Source organism: Gallus gallus, chromosome 2, assembly GCF_016699485.2.
Source record: "Gallus gallus isolate bGalGal1 chromosome 2, bGalGal1.mat.broiler.GRCg7b, whole genome shotgun sequence".
Classification (NCBI taxonomy): Eukaryota; Metazoa; Chordata; class Aves; order Galliformes; family Phasianidae; genus Gallus; species Gallus gallus.
The window spans coordinates 119,601,139-119,625,435 of NC_052533.1; the positions used below are offsets into that span (position 1 = coordinate 119,601,139).

General features: G+C 41.4%; 1 protein-coding gene across 1 annotated transcript; it reads left to right on the top strand.

Moving 5' to 3' along the window:
- The first annotated feature begins 18,895 nt into the window (after nt 1-18,895).
- On the top strand, nt 18,896-23,441 carry LOC107055860 (SUN domain-containing protein 3-like). Its single transcript, XM_040696032.2, has 10 exons — nt 18,896-19,024; nt 19,366-19,427; nt 19,585-19,634; nt 20,087-20,124; nt 20,393-20,516; nt 21,110-21,194; nt 21,728-21,828; nt 22,209-22,376; nt 22,759-22,845; nt 23,278-23,441. Exons 1-10 carry the CDS (start codon nt 19,005-19,007, stop codon nt 23,392-23,394), a joined length of 852 nt encoding a protein of 283 aa, XP_040551966.1. The 5' UTR covers nt 18,896-19,004; the 3' UTR covers nt 23,395-23,441.
- The last annotated feature ends 856 nt before the right edge of the window (nt 23,442-24,297 follow it).

A 24,297-nucleotide genomic window follows, 5' to 3' on the forward strand; every position in this document is an offset into this window, starting at 1 on the left:
ATTATTTAGGGGTTTTGTTTTTGTTTTGGGATGTTTTTGTTGGTTTTTTTTTTTTTTTGGTGGTTTTTTTTTTGGGGGGGGGGGGGGGGGGGGGGGGGAATGAATGTTGGTTTTTTCTGTTTGGATTTTTTCACATAAATGGAAATTACTATAATGAATTCAATATTCTTACCAGGGAGCATTCCTAAATATTCTGACAATTTCACCAAGACAGTACTAGAATACAGTAGTCCACTGGTCCTACACATGTAATTGAAAAGTCTCTTTAAGGAATCTGTAAAGCACTGATGAAATTTTTGCTTTTTCCTCTGTCTACCTTGTCTTCTTATATTTAGTGCTAGAAGCAGATAACTGGTGAAGAGTTTCTTCTAAATCCATTTGAGCATAAGAATATAAAGAAATTGATCTACAAGAAGAAGCTAACGTTTCCCTGATGAGTTTTGATATACCTTATACAATCCAATCTTCCTGCTTGATTTTCAAACAACAGGACTAGTGCTTAGGTTGGTGACATTAACTTCTCTCTGAACATCTGTTCAGTTTAATCATTCTATTTCACAAATATTGAGCGTCATTTTGGCTCTCCTTTCTAGTTTTTTTTCTAGAGACACAGGTTCAGATTTGCTTTTGGAGGGATTCATTTATGGATGACTAATAAGGAAAGGAAATCTTAATTCTGCCATGTCTGGGACAGCAATGTCTTTTTCAATGTCTTTTTTTTTTTTTTTTTTTTTTTTTTTTTTTGGAGTGTTGCTGGGGATTCTGAAGTTATCCATCTATGTTTTCAGTCTCTGAAGACAGGAATGCATTAAACAGTACTGTTACAAAACAATTATTGTTGAGCTATACTTTATTTTTGAAATGGATATTTATACATCCACTTTTAGAGAAGGAAGAATTAAGGAATATGTTCAGAAACACGTTTTATTATTTTGTGATTTTTCATTTTTATTATGGCTTTTAGGTCATCTGGAACACATATGAACTGAAGTGTTTTTAGTTTTTCATTTTTAAAGACTGAGAAATTAATGTTATAACAGGGAAATGAAGGTATGGCTGTAATTTCTCTGCTTCAGAGAGTGAAAAATATTTGAAGTACTAAGGCATTTCTGAATTGCTCTCCAATCTGCTAAGACCTCCACATAACTTGTTGCTTCTAGGAAGTCTATTTCACCATTTGTCAGTAGATAGCTCTCTTTTCTTCCACAATTCTTGAAACAGAATGGAGTTTCACATTCCTTTATGAAACTGCCTGTATTCTCACTGCTTTATTTGTCATGCAGAAGTACAGTCTGTTCTGCCTGCATATTGGGTGACCTTGCCTCCCCATGGATAGAAATGATGGAAAAAATGAACCACTACCGAAAACAGATTAGATGCCAAACCTAGTTAGATCTTGCCTAATCCTATAAAAGTATGTCAGTTAGGGGCTAACCTGACCTAAGGAAAAATAGATCTGAAAATACTATCCTAGCTGATTACTTATTCAGCTTGATTATGCTGCAGCCATGGTTTTATTACACCAGACAAAGTATGGTCATGCAAATTTAGCCCACTTTCCATCACCCTATGTAGACACCCACACTGCATGCTAAAAGGTACTTTTATTCAACAGTGCAACAAATCTAAAGCAAATTAATTACCAAAACAACATGGAGAAATACAGTTAGACAAGTCTTTTGTAATAGTGTCCCACATTGTTCTTGATGAGTGATTCTGACATACTTAAGAAGTTTTATGGTACTAATGACACAATCACAATTGTTCTGCAAATCCTGAGTTACTTTTTTGCTATTGTCTTAACATCAGTGCTTTTTTATATGTAATTATTGTCAAAATGCATCTGTGAAGATAATTAAATGATTTCTAGATTATTCTTTCTTTCTTTCAGAAGAAGAAAAAATGATCAAATCTGTATGTGCACAGTCAAGAATGGAAGAACCTTTGAAGGAAGGTTTCTGTCTCTAATAGTAGAACATATTGGACATTACATGCTGGATTCAGTGTTATTTTGGTGAATGCTGTAACAGTCAAATTATCTAACCCAAAGGGAATGAAAAAGGTGTTTAGAACTAGTGACAGTACTTCAAAAAATGAGGCTGGGTCAAGCACCATATGAGCACTAAAGCGAGTATGGAGTATAATAAAGCAACTTGTTTTTTTGAATAGCTGGGCACAGTGTAGGTAAGCCTATTGTTCCCCAAAGGCTGCTTGCAGTTACTGTTAACGCACTTCTGTGCTTTTACCAGAGCCTTCAGTAGCTGTGACAGTGCTTGCAAATGTGATGCTCATGACAAGTCTGTCTGCTTCTAAAGCATGTGAAGAAAGCTGAACACTTTTAATAATACTAATGGAGAGATTATCTTTAGCTTCTGATTTTTTTTCCTTTGAAAATAAAAGTGGGAGGTTTGTTTTAACACTCTGCCCTTTTCAGAAAGGTTGTAAGAAGCAATTGAGCCCCCTCTGCAAAAAGCTCCCCTTTTCAAGTTTTCCACTTAATTAAAATACCACATTTTAGCTCGTCAGAAGTAAATTCTTCACCACTACCTTTTAGAGAAATAATAAATAAATAAATAATAGCAGCAGTCCTCTGTCAGTATAAAAGTGTTTCTGTTAGTTTGTATGCACAAAGGGATAATTATATACTTTTAAAGTCCCCATTAAAGAACCAAAAACTGTTTCACAGCTTCCTTATTAAAGATATCTGAATACTGCAGATAGCATTAAAGGCTACAGTAGTAGCCAATTAGACTACATTAATATGTAAATTTCTGCTAAAAAGAATGTGTAAAATGTTTTGAGATTATTTAGGAGTGTAAAACAAAGACCTAAAGACAGGCTAAAATAATGCTATTATGCACATACACTTGCATGTATGTATGTTGCCTCTTAAGCACTATCAACACTCGTTTTGCTGTTAAATACAAAAAAAAAAAAAAAAAAACTTGTAATCAAGTTATTCTGTTTTTTTTTTTTTTTTTTTAAGGCTAAGAAATTATTCTGAACAGAGATTATTCACTTAGTATTGCAAAGTGGGAAGGATTTCTCAGAGATTCAGCATTATGGATCACATTTTCCAGACATCTCCTAATGCTTTGGTAGACAACTATCCTGCAAAATGCATAACAGAGTATGATTACACCCTCTTTACTTTATAATACAGGTCAATTTGCACTTGCTCTTCCCTGCATTTTGCATTTCTCTGCAATGTTGTACATCTTTATGTACATTCAATTTAACTAACAATTTAAAATTTTCATCAAATTCTATCCAGTCTATCAGATATAAAAACAAAATTTCCATTTTACATACATAATATAATTATGTTGAAAGCAATATATAGAGATGTTACACATGTTATTTTTAGGTTTGCATTAAATATTAAACACCAGCTTTCTGTGTGTGTGTGTGCCTGTGTCTATGTGTTTATGCTGTTGTTAGGCTTTTCTATCAAGTTCAATGTGCTCATCTTTAAAACTGAGCCCCACTGGGCTCTGTGCTATACACTGCAATGTACAATCCAGCACAACTTATCACACTGTGACAGCTAATATTTAAAAAACACATTCGTATTTTGAGGTTTGATAACTGTTATCAATCTCGATAATGGGCATAGAAACCAAAATTCTGACAGATACCTAGTAGAAGGAACATCCACTGTGAACAGCTAATGCTGAAGAAAATGAGCAAGAGAGTCAGATAGTTCATATATCTAATTAAAGATAAAACAAAGAAATTATACAGGAAAAGCAATTAAAAATATCTACTGAGGTTTGCAAATGCAGAAAGACTATAAGCCTACCAAGGCCACCTAGTTGGTTTTAATTGGACATTTTGTTATAGAAGGTTTGGGATCTGATCTTATGGATTTTTTATTATATATATATATATATAATGGTTATATTTTCAGGACTCCCAGTGCGGTTCTACATAACACCTTAGTTTCAAAGAAGCCGCCAACAAGGAATAGAGTAAAATGTGTAAATGCAGAGCTTTGATGCTTCAAAAAGGCACTCTTAAGAGAGAGTTAATCAAGTTAGTATGACCTCCAAAAGCAAAATTGCAGCACAAAGCATAATGGGTAATGCTATGTAAATTGCCATGTATGCAATTGGGATGTTATTATAGCAAGACCAAAAGGTGCTAGCTAATGACCTTTACATTTGATCTCTGGTTTTCCTAGGGGCTGACAGTGTCTTTAACTGAGACAATAGTTGCAGCCCGCTGATGAGCATGGAGAAGGATAGAACACCTGTCTACAGCTGCTCCTGCATCCTCAGTGGACCAGATCTAGGTGCTCCTAACTGAGAAACAGAAGCACTGCTATGAAGTCATCTCTTAAATCAGCACCACATCAACTGAAATGGCTATATTGTTGTTGTTATTATTATTGTTACATCTTTTTTAAAGTTATTCAATAGTCCATATTCTACTCCAATCTACAGCTGTATTTCAAAATGAGTATATATTTATATGCCATGCAATTTGGAGAAAAAACTATTAATTCCATTTTTCTTATTTACAGTTTTTAATTCCAAAAAGATTGTTTTAACCCCAAATCAATCCAAACAAATGAATGCTATTTTACACTGAACCAACTATTTCAGAATTCTGAGTTCCTTTGCAATTGTTTTGCAGATTATGCATTGTTTAAGAACAGAAAAGGGAAAGTATCATTTATTTTCACTTTGAATTCTTTATAAAATGCACTAGAAAAAGCTTTTGAGGCAAAATCAAATGAAAAAAAAAAAAAGATATTTCCTATTTGATGGATATTTTTTACAAAGGCAAGTTTATAATGTTGTTACTCTTTCAATCACTTTTCTTTTTATTTATAAAACATGATGAAGAAGGTCAGTTTTAGTTCCTATGTACTATTGCTTCTACAACCTGTCTTTCATTTCCCTCTACAGACTTTTTTTAACCACATTAAATATTTTGCTGTTCTTTCACCTAATTATTTTCAATTTGGCTCTAGAGGCAAAAATAATTGCTATGTAAACAAATGTATATATTAAGAATAAGAGATAGCAAGAATTTAAGAGTACCGTTTATTTGATATAGTACACGTTATCAAAGAAACTTGCTATTATAATTATGAATTTTGTACGTAGCTTACAATAACAATTTGTTATGCACAATGACATAGATACTCCCTTTGAGAGATATGATGCAAGGGCCCCATTCCACTCCCATTTAAAGAAATTGCCTCAAAAAGGAACACGATTTGATCTTGTAAGGTATAATATTATAGGTGAAGGATTTCATTTTTAGTCTCTGTGTTGACTTATATTATGTATGCAAGCCTGGATTTATTTTATATCTCACTATTGGTTTAGCTCATGACAAAATGAATTAAACAACGAATAGGTTACAGATATTTCCCTTGGGATGAGGTTACTTGATCTTTTTCTCTATTTTCCACATAATATTGAAATCAACATCTTCTGAAACTTATGATAAATGCATTGTATGCTTCACTATTTTTATTTTTCAAGAAATGCAGTTTGTAGCAGAGAAGCGTGAAAGATGTACATATCTTAATTAAAGATGTTTATACATTACAATTTTACCTAAGTATTTTTACCACGTTTTAAGTAATACAACACAGGTATTTGTATAGCCGTGATAATCCTCCTACACACAGTCAGAGAGAGACTGTAACAAAGGAATAGCAATACAAAACAGAGAACAATTCTGCTTGATTTTCCATTGCAGTCATTTCAGCAGGGACAGAGAATATTTTACAGTCGTGTGCAGATGAAGGTTGCATGCATTCCCCAGCATTAAATTGTGATAGAAAATGAAAAACCTAATAGCATTTTGATGTATTCCAGTTAGGTTTTCCATTAAGAGAAAAAGGTGATATGTTCACACCATTTGTCAGGAAAAGAAGAAATGAAGAAAATGTTGACAATTTCATTACACTCTGGTTATGGGGTGATCTGAACTTACCTATTACAAGATTAAAAAAAAAAAAAACACAACTATTCAAGATATTATTAGTTGAAAACATTACTGTTTATAGTAATTTTAACTTCAGTTACTACTGTACAGTTGATGTAACAGTATAAGCTTCAGATTTTGAAGGAGACATTTCATATCATTCACATCATTGCTGGAAAAACTTGTACTCCTTTAAATGACAACGCATCAAATCAGTCCCACAATGTTGAAGAGTTCTTTGATAAATCCAGTTCTTAAAAGGTATCACAGATTCTATAAAAAGTGTTCCTAAGACTGCTGCTATTTTTTTCAGCTCTGCATTTATTCAGGAAATATTTTCTATTTCCTTTCCTTTCTTCATTTTATTTTTCTTTGTTTGTTTGTTTGTTTTGTTTTGTTTTGTTTTTTAATTGACTGTAGGTTTCCGAGGTTTTCTGCTGAGCATATTTCCCCAGAGGAAACAGTGGCTGGACATTTCATATCAAAGTCAAAGAACTAAATGTGTATTTACAGGGTGCAAGGGAGTTAAGCTGTAGGTTCAATCTGCTCAACTTGAAAAGCTATGTTGTACAGTGTATCTTTAATTAAGTTTTATTGTTGTTTTCACAGAGCTTCATATTGCAAATAATGAAATTAAGAACAGATATTTGGGTGGAGAGGTGATTATAGCTGCACTCTATGGGATTTCTATAATAATTACGTATCTGCAGTTGCTCTATAAGAAAATATATTTGGAAGACTAGACTGTAAGGAGAAGATCAGCACAATGCATTTCCTTTCACTTCTTCCCTGAAACACACCCAAAGAAGCATCATAAACTAAAAAAAGAAATGATACTGCAGAGAATTATTTGTTTACCAACTGCTGAATTCACCTGTTCTCAGTCAAAAATGTTCTCAAGGATTGCCTAACACTGTGCCACGAAAAATACCAAACACAACACTACCATTTTTACTCTTAAAATAAAATTGGCGTATGCTATTCTGCTCATCCATGCAAAATGCCTTCAGCTCTTCCTATACACTTCAGTCTACTCATCAGGGAAAATGAAGAATCAAACAGAGATATTATTCTCAAAAAACTCTCTGTTAATTACTTCTAGTTAATTTGGGGCATCTCTTTTCTGTCCCCTCCCTGCCTTTCCCCGAGAACAAAGTCCATTTGAGAGGGACTTTTGAAGCTCTACCATTTCAAAAGTAGTAGTTTTACCAAGATGATGTCACGGATAAAGGAAAATCAACCCAAATCAATGACAGTGTAGACATACAAGATTAAGTTCAATGATTACTTATTTATAGTTATTTATGTGAACAATCACTGCATTTTCTTTGCTAGATGTGCATAGATGACAATGCCCAAATTCAGCAGAAGTCAGCAGTGAGTGGTAGGACACCACATGATATCTTTTGGCTTTGTATTAAGTTCTGACAGGAGGTAAATGTTAAACGTTAAACAGAAAATGGAAGGATTGTATGCATGCTTGTTTCCCCTATTTCTATACACACTTTTGAGCAAAGTTGAGGTGTAGCTACACTCCAAATATTTATTTTCCTGGTGTAGTCTTTCATTTCACAATCAAGCTATCGACAATGGAGCATCTGATGAGGTAAAACAATAAAATTATTCATCTCTAATAATTGCCTTTTCTAATTGATTATTGCTTACTGAATGTGATTTTATCTGGGAATAGCTCAGGAAAAAATAAGTGCACAGCAAACTCTTAATGACAGCAAATAATGCTGCCCAGTGACTATACCTCTTTAGTTTGACAAGAGGGTGGGAAGGGGAGTTGTATATGAAAGTTATGGACCTAGAGGCAGGCATACTATAACAAAGAAACAGCAGAAAGCACTTGTCATATCATGCTACTAATCCTTAAAGCGTTAAATATAGGTTGCTAAAGCAGACAGCAAAAATCTGCATTACTAAAATCTTTCATGCATTTCTACAGATGTAGGTGGAACCACTTGGAGCAGTCATTGTACAATAAAACAGATATGATTAACAATGCAAGAAAATAATTTATAGGTAACTCCTCAGACATATGCATATGGATTGACACTCAGTCTACTTGTGAAAAGAATGTGAGTACTTGGAAAAATAAAAAGTATGGAATAACAGTCTTCATTTTCTTCTGTAGGCCACAAATGATACAGCAAGAGATTCCAAAGATCAGTGTTTCTGTCTTCATAAAATCAGTCTTCATATTAATTTTCCAAAAAAAGCATAATTAACTCAAAGTTAGGCATTTTGTTATAAAAGTGTCTCTCTCAAAGCAATAACCTTTCATGATTTTCTTAAAGGAATCCTCTAATATAATATTGTTTTTAAAAAATTAAGGAAATAATAACATAATCCAATACCAATGTTATTGTTGCATGGACAATTCTGTCTCTCATCTTGCACATTTCATGGATGTACACATTACAGTACGGTCTTTAGTTAGACTCACAATCACTTATTTATATATTTACAGACCCTCTCTGCCTCATTCATAGGTCAGGACCAAACTTTAAGGATGAATCAAGATTATATTGTTAGTAAGCATTTACAAATGGGACAGATCTGTGGAAGGTAGTTAATAATCTTTGGTAAGGGTGACAGAGCACTGGAACAGGTTGCCTGGAGAGGTCGTGGAGCCTCCTTCTATGGAGATTTTCAAGACCCATCTGGACACCTACCTGTGCGACCTATTGTAGGGTACCTTCTTTAGCAGAAGGGTTGGACTCAATAGTCTTTTGAAGTTCCTTCCAACTCTCACAATTCTGTGATTCTGTGGAATTCTGTGATTTTGTGAAGGCAACTGAATGCCTTGATAATTCGATTCTGTCTTTGGCAACGACTGCTATAGGAAGGCTACACAAAATCTGTTTCTTCCTCTGTAGTCTATATTGTGTATATATGCATTCATACACAAAAACACCTGTAGCCTCCCACACACACATCCCTATGTCAATTAACTTTATGACTGCATATGGTAACACACAAAATACACTGGAAATGAAGTTTCATAGTCTAACTCTGACATTCCTGCTAATGGTGTGAGTGTAACATGCTCTTCATAATATTTGGTAAGCAAATGCAATTTTATGTCACATTTCCAATCACAAATTTATGATTTATGTTGTGTTAGCATTCATATGGTTCATCAGCACAGTGATTGCTTTCAGATGCCATCAGCACTGTTATGAGCCATTTGGACTAGACTATATATAACTATCTGCTGCAGTATATTTTCAGTCTTTACTTGATAATATCCTATATGCAGAGAACTGTTCCTTTGTCAGATTTCCCAGTCTTGGGTTACACTTTTTGATTCACTGAGCAGTCTTTCTTCCATTTGCGCCTTTGAACTGACTTAGTAGCTCACTATTTATTTCCTGCCTGTGCATTTCCTACCAGCCAGTACCTATTTCAAGTTCAATTTCTTGTGTAAAGTTCCCAACCTGAGGAAGAACATCATTTTAATCCAAACTTTCATTCCAGTACTCTAGGTTTCTCTTTTTCCTGGACTGTTGTCTTTTCTTGGCTCTTCCAATATTTTACTATTTATTTATTTATTTATTCTTTGTATTATTATCATCCTCAAATATTATCTTACTCTGTCCTCCTCTGCAATTTCTGATTGTTTTTCTTTCTGCTTCTTAGTGAGGTTCTCTTTTTCAAGTTTCTGGAAAACACAGTACAAATATGGAAATATGGTCTTTCTGCTTTTACTTCCAAGCCCCAGTGGCACAACAGGTGATGGCAGCCAGGAGTAAGTTGAAAGGGCATTTTTCTTCAGCCCTGAAGTTCCAAAGTAGAGTCTGTCCATTATAGACAGTATTTTCAGGGAATTTTTCTGGTAGAATGTAAGAAACCCTGTTGACCGTGTGTAAAGTGAGTTTTTCACAGCCTCACAAAAGACACACTCGACAGAAAATCCCCTTGAGCTAAATTTCAATCCCTTTCTCAAAAACATAGATATTACATAGATACAGTGGATATTCTTAGTGTAAAAACTGCAACTTTTAAAATGTGAAACTACCACATTTTCCCCAGTTTTATTTTCAGCAACACTAAGACAATTTTAACTGAATATTTAATATAAATTAATGCAAAACTAGACACCTGGAAAGAAAAAAATTATCCTGTAGAGTTAATGTTTAGCAAAGTTGCCCAATGAAAATAGCACCTTTTAACGGTAGATTTTTCCTTCCCTATCATCTTTACTGGCCCTGCACTGTCTTCCCCACATATTCTGAATGTGCTCTAAGAGTCAGATCTCTGTTTCTGTGCCTAGACTAGAAGGAGTCTACTTCAGAAAGTACAGATCAGCCTGTGCTTCAAAAAAGTGTTTTTGTTGCCTGCAATTTCCCTTCCTCTCTTATAATTATTTTGTCTGTCCTTCCTCTCTGCTGAGGCCCAGTGGACATGTCTTCTGATGGAGTGCTTAAATGTCTTCTCTTCATTGACATTCTAACGGAAAAACAGCTTTGTGACAACTACACCAGTGGTTAAGAAGCAATTTGGTATAATTTAACCTGAATCTTAATGGATTTGACAACTCAAATTAAAGCATGGAAGTGATCCTCAATGATATTACTAAAATTATCACCTGAAAGCCGTTTTCCCTGTATGCCCTTTTAATTTTTCCCTCTTCTTAATATTTCTCCCTTTGTAATTCTTAATCTCTTGGTGTTAAAATAATAATAATAATTAAAAAAAGCAAAACAATTTTTATTATTAATACTTAAAGGATTATGGATGTTTTTTCTTTACTGTTCTGCTCTTTCTGTTGTGAGACTTTCTACTATCTATTGTAGCTTAGTATTCCACTCCGATATCCCACAATACATCTGGCTACCTCAAAAAGAAAAAGCAACACACCCATAGTTAATGGGTTCCTTTTCCTTTGTTCTCTTGAGAGACGTGGGACAACTGTCACTGTGTTTCATACTTCTTCTGAGCTAGTTCTTTCTCTTTGTATTTTTGTGGGTGAACACCGGGTTAAAGAATTAACACTGTGCTGTACTCAAAATGCACGTACATTTGCAATGTTGCTGCTGAGCTGCTGAACTCTGACCCTCCGGCACATGGACTGGATAAGAGTCTGATGATTCCATATTTGGTGAGATAGGAATGTAGGCAAAGGCGTAGTAATCGGTCTTCTTTTTACTCATAGGTTTTAATTCCTCAAGGAAGTAATGCTGAGACAGGATGAGGTGTGCTATGGATATTTGTTCATACAGTATAAAGACTAAGGATCTACTTAAGGCCCTAGCCCTGTATTTGAATTTGGTCAGAGATCAGTCAGTGAAACACATTATAACATTTCAGACTGAAGTTTACTAAAATTCTAAGTTTTAGAAATATTACCACTCCTTTAGACTACATCCCAAAGAGCTTATTAAAACTCCTAAGTAGATACTTCAATCAGAAAAATAAACACTTTATTTTCTAATGTAAGGATCCAATAAATAAATTGAAAAGAAATTTGGTTTCTGAAAAACCTCAGACTAGAGTAAAAATAGAAATCTATTCCTCGTTCTCCACTGTATTTTCCTTCTCTCTTACAAATAGAAGGCAAAGCAAATTTCGTCTATGTATATTTAAAGACATTGCATGGCAATGTGAAAACCATTCACCCACTTTTATTTATGTCTTTGTGGTGTCTTAATGCTTCTTTTTAGGGAACCATTTGGATTATTAGCTCACACTTAGTGTTCTATTTGCCATGTACACCTCAGCATCAACTAATCAGACATTATTCTTGAACACTCTGAATTGCCTGTAGCACTTCACTTCAGCAGGCAAACTGACTCACACTGACAGGAAACAATACGAGGTTTTCCCCGAAGGGGCCATCCCATAATATTAATACAAGTATGTAGTCATTAGCTAGTCAGAGGACATCTAACAATTACATTAGTCAAAGCACTTTATAACATTTAGTTTTGTGAAGAATTTGAGAATCCAGCTCTGAAGCTATGCTGAGCATAAATACCAAGAATGAGAAGTCTGTTTTGTCGTAAAGAAAATTTTGGGAAAATCAGCTCATTTATCAAGTCAAACATGTTTTTAAAACTTCTTACATACATTTGTAATGTTTTTGTGTGTGTGTGTGTGTTTTATTTATTTATTTATTACATTTCAGTATAGTTTTTATTTTCTTAATTCTAAGGGAAGAATTGATTCCTAATGGCAGAGAAATAAAACCTGAGCAAGGATGGAAAAACTATTTGCATAAAAAAAGGATAAACAGTAACAGAGCTTCACAAACACATTACTTGGCAGTAAGAATACTCACTTTCATGCTGAAAGCTCAGTGAGTTAATAAAGGACAATATTCTTATACAAAACAGTCTAAGAATACCTATGTGTAGCCACATTAATATTTAAATCTCAATAGCAACATCTATTATTAAGCATTTCTACTCTTTCTGATAGAGGCTTCATGCCATTGCAAAAGAGAATAACATGATCTCAGGCCTTCATTTGGCTTATAGAAATTTAGTACACTTTGGCTTGAAGCCACATGCCCTTAGGACTTTTAACCAGCACAACATGTTGCAGTACATCTTGCCAACACCTCTGAATCTGCTCTCTGTTCTCTTACATTGATGTCCCAGATTTCTGAGGTCTCACTCCTGCTACCTTGCTATATATATATAGTGAGCATTGTTAAAAATTCAGGATGAGATTCAGGACTTAGAGTGGACAAGAAGAATTTCTTTGGGAAATAGAGATATCTTTCACTGGAGTCAGACCCAGATTGTGGAAGTAGTCACCAAGGAGCAAGATAAATTCAGGACATTCCCAGTCAAGCTGGTCCTTAATAGACCCTCCATAGGTTGTTTTAGTCAGCTTCTTGACCGATTCATATGCCATGCTTTGTGCAATCCGCTTACTTACTTATTTGAAGAAACACCTTCTAGGTTGTTTTCAGAGAACCATTGAACCATTTGAGTTGGAAGGGACCCTTAAAGGTCATCTCGTCCAATTTGCTTGCAAAGAACAGAGACACCTACAGCTAGATCAGGTTACCCAGAGCTCTTTCACCCCAAATTTGAATGTCACAATGGGCAGGCATTCACCACCTCTCTGGGCAACCTGTTCCAGTGCCTCACCACCCAGATTTTTGTTTTTAATCTTTGTAATCAGTGTGGTCATGGCCCATGGTATGTGATTCAGATACACAGACATATTGCTATTTCATTTCAACAGGATGCCACATTCATATACAAAATACATATTAAATAATGATAAGATTTCACAAAAAAAAAAAAATTGTTACGAACTCAAAACTTATGGGGAAATGAAACCCCCTTACATACTCTTTTATAGTCTTCTGTAGTCTTTTTATAGCTTCTCTAGTCTTTGCAACTTGACCGATCTATTGGTATCTGCAAATGGAAGGATTACATCCTAAAGTAAAAGAGATTTTTTTGCTTAATCATTTCTTGGTCTTAAGGTCTACCGTACTAACCACACAGGGAAATTAGAATAAGCTATTAGAAAATGAAGGCTTTAATTCATACATAAAGACCGAACACATCATTTCCAGGGTATTCTTGCATATTTCATTCTAATCTTCAGAGTGCACTTTTTTTCTCCTTTGTACAGTATTGGATACTGGATGAGATTCATTATTCCTCTTCTCCCCTGGGTGCAGATGATCCTTTCTCTGTGACCCAGATAACAAAAAATCCAAATCCAAAACATGAGGTGATACCTAGACAATCAGAAGGAGCACAGAAATTTTTTAACTTACTTAGTATCTATATGTTCATTGAATATAAGAGAAATCAGGAAAAAACATTCCCTTGAACAGAAAAAGGTTATATATCATTAAATTTTAAAGAGCTATTTTCACATGGTCATTCAATTAGAAAATGTCTTTATTACAAAAATAAATAAGTGCATTCATTTAACTCTCTTGAAATGTGAAGATTTACATTAGGCCAAGTATTGACTGTATGCTCCTGGAGAGACTTTATTTTACCACTCAGTAATAAATTAAGAAGCACGAGAAGATTTTTGATATTACTATTATTACTATTATTATAAGGGGTGGTGTTGGTGTTTATTTTAATAATTTAATCTTTGTTTTTATCTAATGACCTGTGAGGTATTTCAAAGATTGTCTAAAATTATTAGATTATTGAAATTAACCAGTTTGCAAATGTGTAAAAAAGTTAATGTCATGAATCTCCTACAGGATTAATGCTGAAGGTTAATGCTTTATATTGTCAAAATATTTTGTTGCAGTACAAGTAATGAAATGAAGTAGAAGGAAGACTTCAGTTGTCAACAAGCTCAAGGAACCAGATGCCGTTTAGAGAGACTGAGACAGGCTTGAGCAGTGGATGCAGGAGAACTTCAACAAATCCAACAACAAATCCAAGTGCAAAGTCTTGTACCTAGGTCATAACAACCCACGCTGTCAATATAAGATGGGGGACAAAATGACTGAGCACATCCCTGCTGAAAAGGACTGTAGGATACTGATGGATGGGAAGCTGGACATGAGCCAGGAATGTGCCCTCACAGCCCATGAAGCCATTGTATCCTGGACTGCATCAAAAGAAATGTGGTCAGCAGGGAGACAGAGGTGATCCTGCCCCTCTACCACCTGTGCTGGTGAGACCTCACCTGGAGAACCGTGTCCAGATGTGGAGTCTTCAGTACAGGAGAGATGTGGACCTGCTGGAGTGCATCCAGAGAAGGGCCACAAAAAAGATTCCAAGGGATGGAACATGAACATGAGCATGACATATAAAATCATCAAGAAGCTGACTAAAACAACCTATGGAGAGTGTATTAATGACCAGCTTGCCTGGGAATGGCCTGAACTTATTTGCATTTTGATTTTAAAAAAAAAAAAGAAAGAAAGAAAAAAAAAAAGAAAAAGATAATGCACCACAAGAACTTTGATCATTTGTTACTTAAGTTTGTGACTTGTTAGAGATACAGACAGACAGACTTTTAAATATTGATGAGTTTTGCTCAAAATCTACAAAGCAACAGCTTTTGACCTGTTCTGCCTTATTTTTGTCATAGTAGCTCATAGTTCCCTTAAAATCACCAAGTGCCATGTGTACAATATAGCAGGAAAGTTTGTATTAGATTTTTAGAAGTTTTAGTATTTTATATCATTGAAGTTTTATCATTTATAGTGTTATATATATATATGTTAATATCATTTTAGTGTTTACATCATTTATATCATATGCTTTTAGGAAGAAAGGGCTGGGAGAGGAATGGTGGTATGAGGCATTGCAGTGTTTTCTGCTGTATTGTTCATTAAGCAAAAGCATGGCTGAGATTCATAGATTTCAAGGCCATAGGAGTCCATTACTATCTTCCAGGTTGACTTCTTCCTATAGCATAGGGCAGAGAATGTCACTCATTCCAAAGCAAACCCAATGAATTTCCAAATCAAACCCAAACTTCAGTATGTCCTATACTGTATCTTCCAAAAAGATATGCAGGCTTAATTTACAGACTTCAGGTGATAGAGAATCCATTACTTTCATAGGTAAATTGTTCTATTGCTTCATTACTTTCACTTCTAAAAATATGCACTTTACTTCTCAGCTGAATTTGCCTAACTTCAGCCTACTGCCACTGAGAGCAAGAAAAAGCTTTTTTCTTCTAAATTAAATTTGGTACTATAAAAAAATCTATTTTCCTAGAACAACGTGATAAAGACTGATCTTGACCTTCTTCTGAAAAACTTAATTAACTATTCAACTTGAATCATTCTAATAGCTTTTACTATTTTTTTCTGAAATTATCATAAACCAATAATCTAAATATGTTGTTGTTAATTTCAAGTAGAAATGTAATGCTACCTTTTCTTCTGATCATATTCTTGAGTTTATGTATTCAAGGATCTCTTTCCCTATCATAGGTGGAAATTGGGATTGTCTTGTAAGAAATACTTTCCATAATGTCACCTTGTCAGTGTGACCTATGTACCTCAGTGCTAGAAGTCATGTTGCTAATTTACAATACCCAAAGAATTTCACCTTACAAATCAACAAATGAGTTTGACTTCATAATTATATTTCACTTTTTTTCTTGATCCTGAAAGCTATGTTAAGGCACGTGCAAGACGAGGAGGTGATCATTGGCAGCCAGCACACTTCCACCAAGGACAGATTGTTCCTTACCAATCTGATGGCCTTCTATGGTAAAGTGACAGCATCAATGGCCAAAGGAATAGCAACTAATGATATCTACCTGGACTTCTGCAAGACCTTTGGCACAGTCTCACTCCACATCCTTATCTCTCAGAGATGAGAGCTTGAAAGGTGGCGTATTCAGTGGATAAGAAATCTGTTGGATGGTCATAGCCAGAGGGTTGTGATCAATGGCTCTATGTGCAGCTGGAGTCTGGTAACAAGTGGCATCCCCCAAGGGTCTGCCTTGGAATCGGTGCTCTTTAGCACAAAAAGTGGGCCACATCATAAACGACATAAACAGTGGGGTCAAGTGCACCCTCAGCAAGTTTGCTGATAACACTAAGCAGAGTGGTGCAGTTGATAAAACTTGGAAAGCCAAGTACAAGGTGTTGCACTTAGGTCAGGGCAATTCCAGATATGAGTACAGACTGGGAGGAGGTCTCATTGAGAAGAGGACTTGAGGGTTCCGGTGGACAAAAGCTGGACATGAGCCAGCAGTCTGCACTTGCAGCCTGGAAGACCAAATGTATCCTGGGCTGCATCAAAAGAGGAGTAACCAGCAGGACAAAGGTGATTGTCCCCCTCTGTTGTGCCCTCATGCCACCCCGTTGGAACACTATGACGGTTGCTCCAAAAGTAACACCTCCTGTTTTATTATGTTGGCCCATGACATCAGGGTTAGTGATATGGCAGTTGAGGTTGAACCTTCCTGACAGTATCCCATTACATTCCGCTGCAGTGAAACACATGGCAGCAGACGGGCAGTCTGACAATGCCATCTGACGTGGAAGTGCTTATTAAGCAAAGGGGTGTAATTGAATTTCTCCATGTGGAAAAAGCTGTACCCATTTACATTCATCAACACTTGCTGAACATTTATGGTGACTAAACAGTGGATATTAGTACAGTGAGGCAGTGATTGGTGCATTTCAGCAATAACACCATTGTAATACCTGTGAAACAGTGGGTCACCTCCTCTGGTGTTGATAAGAGCGCAGCATGCAGGCTCTTTTTCATCACTATCAAAAATGCATAGCTAATGGTGGTGACTATGTTGAAAAATAGTGTTTTGTATCAGAGAATTTTCTCTGTCACACAGTGTTATTGTGCTTTTTTGTATTTGTTGTAGTTTCCATGGAAATAAATAGGAGATATTACTTTCAGAGCAACCTCCATATGATGGAGTCAACACCTGATCACACGATATGTATATGGTCTACAAGAAGAAAAAAATATTTTCAAATACCAAGCTGCACAAACAATAAAACACAAGAAGATCTGTTTTGCCATAAGTCTCTAGGTTGAACACTTTCATGAACATACCAAGAGTAGAGTTAATGAAGAAAAAGATGAGGTATTATGACCAGCAACCGGGGTAAACTTAATCGGTTGTGAAAACAAAACATGATCAGAATCATGGAAGTTGAAAGCAAATCAAACTGTAGTCATTTCTTCTTTTGCACCACCAGACACATCATGTAATGGATGACTTTGTACTCATTCCATAAAGAATGGGTCCTGTCTGGACCAAAAGAGTTGTTTCTTAGTCAACTGGATCTCGCCTTGAGGTATATATTTATATTCCCTTAAAGGCTGCAGGAGAATGAGAAGTACAGAATTTTGACAGGCTCACTTAGTATCTCAAGGCCTTCACAGCATCACCATCATCTATATCTAATCTAAAAAATTACACTATTATAAGGAACTTAATGAGGTTCAATAAGGCCAAGTGCAAGGTACTTGATTTGGGTCGGGGCAATCCCAGGTACTTATACAAAGTGGGGGAAGATCTCCTTGGGAGCAGCCCTGCGGAGAAGGACCTGGGGGTCCCGGTAGACGAGAAGCTGGACACGAGCCAACAGTGTGCACTTGCAGCCCAGAAGGCCAACTGTGTTCTGGGCTGCATCAAAAAAGGAGTGGCCAGCAGGCAGAGGGAGGTGATTGTGCCCTTCTACTCAGCGCTTGTGAGGCCCTATCTGGAATACTGTGTCCAGGCCTGGGGCCCCCAGTACAGGAAGGACGTAGAGCTCTTGGAGAGGGTCCAGAGGAGGGCCACTAAGGTGATCAGAGGGCTGGAGCACCTCTCCTATGAGGAAAGGTTGAGGGAACTGGGCTTGTTTAGCTTGGAGAAAGAGAAGGCTCCAGGGAGACCTCATTGTGGCCTTCCAGTACTTGAAGGGAGCATATAAACAGGAAGGGGAGCGGCTGTTTACAAGGGTGGATAGTGATAAGACAAGGGGGAATGGTTTTAAACTGAGACGGGAGATTTAGGTTAGATATTAGGAGGAAGTTTTTCACACAGGGGGTGGTGGCACCCTGGAACAGCTTGCCCGAGGAGGTTGTGGATGCCCCATCCCTGGAGGCATTCAAGGCCACGCTGGATGTGGCTCTGGGCAGCCTGGTCTGGAGGTTGGCGACCCTGCACATAGCAGGGGGTTGGAACGAGATGATCACTGTGGTCCTTTTCAACCCAGGCCATTCTATGATTCTACGACTTTCACAGCCCCTGCCAGAAGCACACAGCCTGCCTGTGCCCAGGACGGGAGCAGCTGTGCAATGGCTCAGACATCCTTGCTGGGGCATCCAAAGGAGCCCCTCTCTCGGTGTTCGGTGGTGTTTCTGGGAATTTCAGCCTTGGGCTGGGGGCAAACCCATGGGGTCTGTCCCTCCTGGGCACACCCTGTGAGGTCATAGAAGGCGTCACTTGGCCCTTGCAGCTGTCACCTATTATGACATCAGAACCCGCGGTCCTACTCAGCCACGCTGCCGAGGTGTGCAGCACTGCAGTCCCGCGAGGATCGCAGAGCAGGCGAGTGGGGAAGAGGTGCTTGTGTCCTGGGAGGAGAGCAAGCTGTTCCCTGTGTCTGTCAGTGGAGTGAAGGTGCCAAAATGCTAGCCCAGCTGGGCAGGTGGGTGCAGCAGGACCCAGAATGCAGGGAGGGGAAGCCAGTAGCACTGCGTGCTGCCGGGTTTTCTCCAGCCAGGTGGCCCAAAATCCCCTTCCGTGGGCACAGCCCTAGTCCTGCTCTGGGCAGAGCCGAACAGGGCCAGGCCGCTGCCCCGGTGGCACAGCAGAGCTCTTCATTCTCATGTGTACCACGGGTGCTGTGGCACTGTCCAGCTCTTGCTAAAGGGCCCTGGGACTCGCAGCTCTGCTGGGCAGAGGAACGCGGTGGCTCTGCTCAAAGGACCCCAGGAGGCCGCGTCCCAGTGCTGGGCCGTGATAGCCACCGTCTGATCTCTCCCTTAGGCAACGCGCTGCCGAAGAGAGGGGAAGGAGGACTCCTGTCCTGCTTCTAGCAGTCCTTTCTGGTGAGTGTTCCCCACCCAAGGCCATCCAAGCAGAGCCGGGGAGCGGGACTGTCCCACACGGCGCTTCCCCGCTGGCTCTGGAGGAGGAAGATAGGGCTGCGGGGCTCAGAGCAGCCTGAACAAACTAACGGTCTCTCCCAACTGATGTCCCCCACAGCTGGAGCCTTCCTCTGGATAATGGCAACTTGGAAAACCAATGTCCTGCAGGTCAGTGCCGTGGTATGCGGAAGAGGCCAAAGCTCTGCCCTTCTGCCTCCACGGGGACGGGGGAGTTTGGCCATGGGCTCATCACTGCTGAGACCCAGGGTGGGCCCTTGAACCGGGCTGGGGGTCGCCTTGGCAGCAAGGTGGGCTTCAGCGTGGAAGCATCTTCCCAGTGTCCACCATGGAGCTCAGGCTGAAGGCAGCAGCGCATGGGAAGAAGGGGCCTTTGGCCCATCCGTGGCACTGCGGAGTCTAAAGGGGATGGGAAAGGAAAGGGAGAAGCAGCAGATGCTCTGCAGCACGTGGAGGGCCTAAGAGCACAACTTTGGGCAGCGGTCCTATACAAACTGCTGGGAAGCAGCAGGAAATCCTGCCAGCGGTTCCCTGGGAAGCTCCTTTGGAAGCCCTGGCCGTGCTCCGTGTGCTTCCTCCCACTGAATGCCTTTCTCTTCCAGGTGTCAGCAGGACCTGTGCATGAGCTCCCGTGTCTGGGGTAAGAACACTTCCCTGCCACGCACCTGCCTCTGTAGCGTGGCCTCAGCTGGCTGTGCACTCTTTGCACGCTTTTGCCTCGTGCCCAGGGCTCCAGCCTTTCCCATCTGTGCAGTGGAAGGCAGCCCTTGGCAAAGCAAGGAACAAAAGGGGCTGGGGGACAAGGAAGGGCACAACCCTGGGCCCAGAATCCTTCACCTCATAGCATTGGAGCTCTGACCTGCGGGGTGGACAGTGCTGAACAAGACTTGCTTTGCCTCTGCCTTTAGGAACTCACCGGTCTGCCTGGAGCTGAAAATGAAAACTATTCAGTTCTCGGCCAGAAAGGACCTCATTCTAGATGCCGTGTTTCACAGCCTGAAAGACAATGGGATCGACGGATTGAAGAGAGAGGTAGTGGTGCTGCTCCCTCGTGTTTCCTCTCAGCCCCTTCCAGAGACAGCCCTGTGCTCTGGCTGCCTGCCCCACACCTGGCTCTCGGGGCTCAGCCTCTCTTGTGTCTTGGAGCTGCTCTGCTCCCCTCACTGAGAGCTGCTGCTGGTGCTAGCTGCACGGTACAGCTGGGATCAGGGTGCTCTGTGCAGCGCTGTGAATTCCCCCGGGGCTGGGCCCCCGCCCCCAGGCACCTGCTGGGCTTGGCTAGGAGGCCACACACTGTCCCTTCTGAGAGACTTTGGCAGGTCAGGCTTCTTAGCTGGAAGGGCCGTTCTCCAGGCCAGCTGCAACTGGACCAGTGCAGGGCGTGGCTGGCTCAGGGCATGATCTGACTGCCTGCCCAGGCTGGTCTGGAGGTGGCACAAGGCTGGCAGCAAGGGGATCAGGCAGAGCCCCAAGTCGGTCTGTGCTGTGTCTCTGGAGCCCAGTGGCTCATCAGGGCACACTTTCTGGAAGGTCTGCCTTAGCTCTTGGATAGGACTCCCTGGTCACACCAATCTCCTTCTCTGTTTGTGCTCACTGCTCTATCTCCATTCCCTATTTGTTGCCAGGAAATTCTGCAGCTGACAAGAGAGGCAGTTGAGAAGGTGATGAAACACGACACCTGGCTGCCCAGTTGGGCTCTAAAAACCATGGGTACGTAGGCAGGCAGCTTCTCTACCCTCAGCTTTGCGTCTGGCACTCCCCAAAACCTGCCAAGCTCCGCTTTCTCTCAGAGTTATCTCATAGAGCTTTAGAATGGCTGAGGTCTCAAGGGACCTTACAGACCATCCCAGTCCAACTCCCTGCCATGGGCAGGGCTGCCACCCTTTCCGTCAAGGTGCCCAGGGCCCCAGCCAACTCGGTCTCCAGCGCCTCCAGGAGTGGGGCATCCATGGTTTCTCTGGGCAGCACGTGGCAGTGGGCAGGGTCAAGAATTTCCTCCTGACATCCCATCTAAATGTCCCCTCACTGAGAATTTAAAAAGCCTTCAGCTGCGCTCCCAGGCCTGACGGGCTCCTTTCCCCAGGTGCTCAATCAGTGGTTCAGGCCGGGACTCAACAGTTCCCCTACGCGGCGGGAGGGATTTTGCACCCCAGAGTCCTGCCAAGAGCTTCAGGGAACGAGCATTCACTGCTTCAGCTCGTCTCTGGGCTGTCCTAGTGCACGTCTTCCCATCTTTATTTCAGGTGCCACTATTGATGTGGAGAGGACATCCAAGAGTTATGGGGGGAACCGCTGGCTTTCTCCATTCTTTTCCTCCGCAAAGCCTCCTGAGACGATCTTGCAGGTATGGCAGGAGAAATGGTGGCTGTGGGTTCACTGCCTTGCCTTCTGGCTGCAGGAGCAAGCGCACAGCAATTTCCTTTGGCCCAGCTGCACTGCTCAGCCCACACTCTTCCCCACCTTACTGACACCAGCGTTGGGAAGGTGATGGGGTGACAGATGCTTGGGAGCGCCGCCCCACCGGCTCTGGGCAAGCAGAGAAAGGCAGTTGACTCCAGGCCTATTGTCCAAACCTTTACATATTCCCCTCCTGACCCTTGAGTAGCGTTCCATTGTGAGGAGAATGGCAGCCCACAGAGAAGGCAAGGTCTGTGCTCCTTGCCGAACAGCCGGCTCTGGCGGCTCCTTGCCCCACCGCTGATGGACGCGTCTTTCTCATTTCAGCCTGATATTTCTGCTGGCAACTGCTGGGCTTTCCAAGGATCTCGGGGCCACGTGGTCATCCGGCTGCCGGAGAAAATCTGGCCCACGGCTTTTACCATCTGGCATATCTCCAAGGCAGTCTCTCCCTCTGGGGAAGTCAGCACTGCCCCCAGAGAGTTTGTTGTCTCGGTAAGTCTGTGCCCGCTGCTGCTTCTGGAGGGGCCCAAGGAAACGCTTTGCCATAGAGCCCCATAAGACCCCAGAGAGCCCCCAGAGAGCCCCGTAGCCACCCAACAGAGCCCCACAAAGCTCCGTAACTGCACCATAGAACCTGCCCAAGGGCACGGAGACCCTTGGGGTGGTTACACGTCTCCGGAGGCCTCTGCTGCTCTTCGTCGCTGAGCAGCTGGGAGCAATTGCTCCACGTGGCCTGACTCAGGTTCACCCTCCTTTGTGCTGCAATCCTGTCAGTGCTGAGGGAGGGGGGGGGAGGGCTCCCGGCTTCGGCCTCGGCGTGTTCTTTTTCGCATGGCCTGCCTCAGCGTGACCGCCACCATCTCTTGTCTTTGAGGGAGTGGATGAGGACGAAGGTGAAGCTCTCCTGGGGTCATTCATTTATGACGTGGACGGAGAGATCGCCCAGACCTTCCAAGTGCAGGTATGGCAAGTGCTTGCAGCAGAATGCCAGGGAGGAAGGCCGGGCTGCCTGCAAGTCCTGGGAAGAAAGGGTTTGCCTGATCACCCAGGCCTTCCTCTGCTCTCCAACGCGGCCGACTCCTGCGGGGCTGACAGACGAGGTGGCCGTCCCACCTTTGGAAGCACTTTTTCTTCCTGGTACAGAAGAGAGAGCAGCAGCAGGAAGGCGGCGCGGGAGGGAAACTGTCCCCCTGCGGGCGCGGAGAGACGAATGCTGGTGGCGAGGAGGACTGCAGCTGCCTTCCCCCATCAGCATCGCCGTCCCAGCGTCCCACGGCAGGCCGGGGAGCAGAGCAGAGCAACTCGGGGCTCCGCAGCTGGCAAAGGGAGCTCTGTGGATGTGCTGCGGCTCTTCCCACGTGCGTAACGAAGCTTCTCCTCTTTGTCCTCACAGGAGGAGCCCCGCAAAGCCTTCCGCCAGATCAAACTGGAGGTGCGGAGCAACTGGGGAAACAAGGAATACACCTGCCTGTACAGAGCCGATGTTCACGGCAACCCAGAAAAGGCATAATAGATACGTAGAACGGAATAATTAAATAAAAAGATGTTGCTACCTTTCTGCCCGTGTTGAGGGTGATCACTAAAGCAGCGTGGTGGGGTTGGGAGGAGGCAGGGGCTGCAGGGCCGAGTCGGGTGAGCGCCACGCCGCGCTGTGACGTCATCACCGTGCGCCGCGAGGAGGAGGCGGCCATGCGGAAGCGGTGCGGGGCTTTGGGTTGGATATTAGGAAGAAGTTTTTCACACAGAGGGTGGTGCCACCCTGGAACAGGTTGCCTGAGGAGGTTGTGGATATCCCATCCCTGGAGGCATTCAAGGCCACGCTGGATGTGGCTCTGGGCAGCCTGGTCTGCTGGTTGGCGACCCTGCACGTAGCAGGGAGGTTGAAACTCAATGATCATTGTGGTCCTTTTCAACCCAGGCCATTCTATGATTCTATGCACTAGATTGGGCTGGCCAAGGTTCCCATCCAACCTAGCCTCTTTGTACGCCTCCAGGAATGGAACATCCACAGCTTCTCTGGGCAGCCTGTTTCAGTGCCTCACTACCCTCTTTCAGTTTAAAAAACATTCCCCCTTGACTTACCGCTATCAGACGGTGTAAAAAGTCGGCCTCCACCTTGTTTATAAGCTCCATTTAAGTACTGAAAACCTGCAATGGATGTCACCTTGGAGCCTTCTCTTCTCAAGACTGTGCAAGCCAAGCTTCCTCGGCAGGTCTTCATATGAGGGCTGCTCCAGCCCTCTGATAGTCTGCGTGGCCCTCCTTGGGACCCACTCCAACAGCTCCACATCTTTCTTGTGCTGGAGGTTCCAAGCCTGGATGCAGTGCAACAGTTGGGGCTTCAAGAGGACAGAGTAGAGATGGACAATCACCTCCCTCATGTTGCTGGCCACCCCTCTTTGGAGGCAGCCCA

Excerpts from the sequence above, each read along its gene's own strand:
- LOC107055860 (XM_040696032.2), top strand. The coding sequence starts at position 19,005 with ATGCTAGCCCAGCTGGGCAG. Across the intron at positions 22,377-22,758 it reads CCAGAGAGTTTGTTGTCTCG|GGAGTGGATGAGGACGAAGG; the intron begins GTAAGTCTGTGC and ends CTTGTCTTTGAG. Across the intron at positions 22,846-23,277 it reads CCCAGACCTTCCAAGTGCAG|GAGGAGCCCCGCAAAGCCTT; the intron begins GTATGGCAAGTG and ends TTGTCCTCACAG.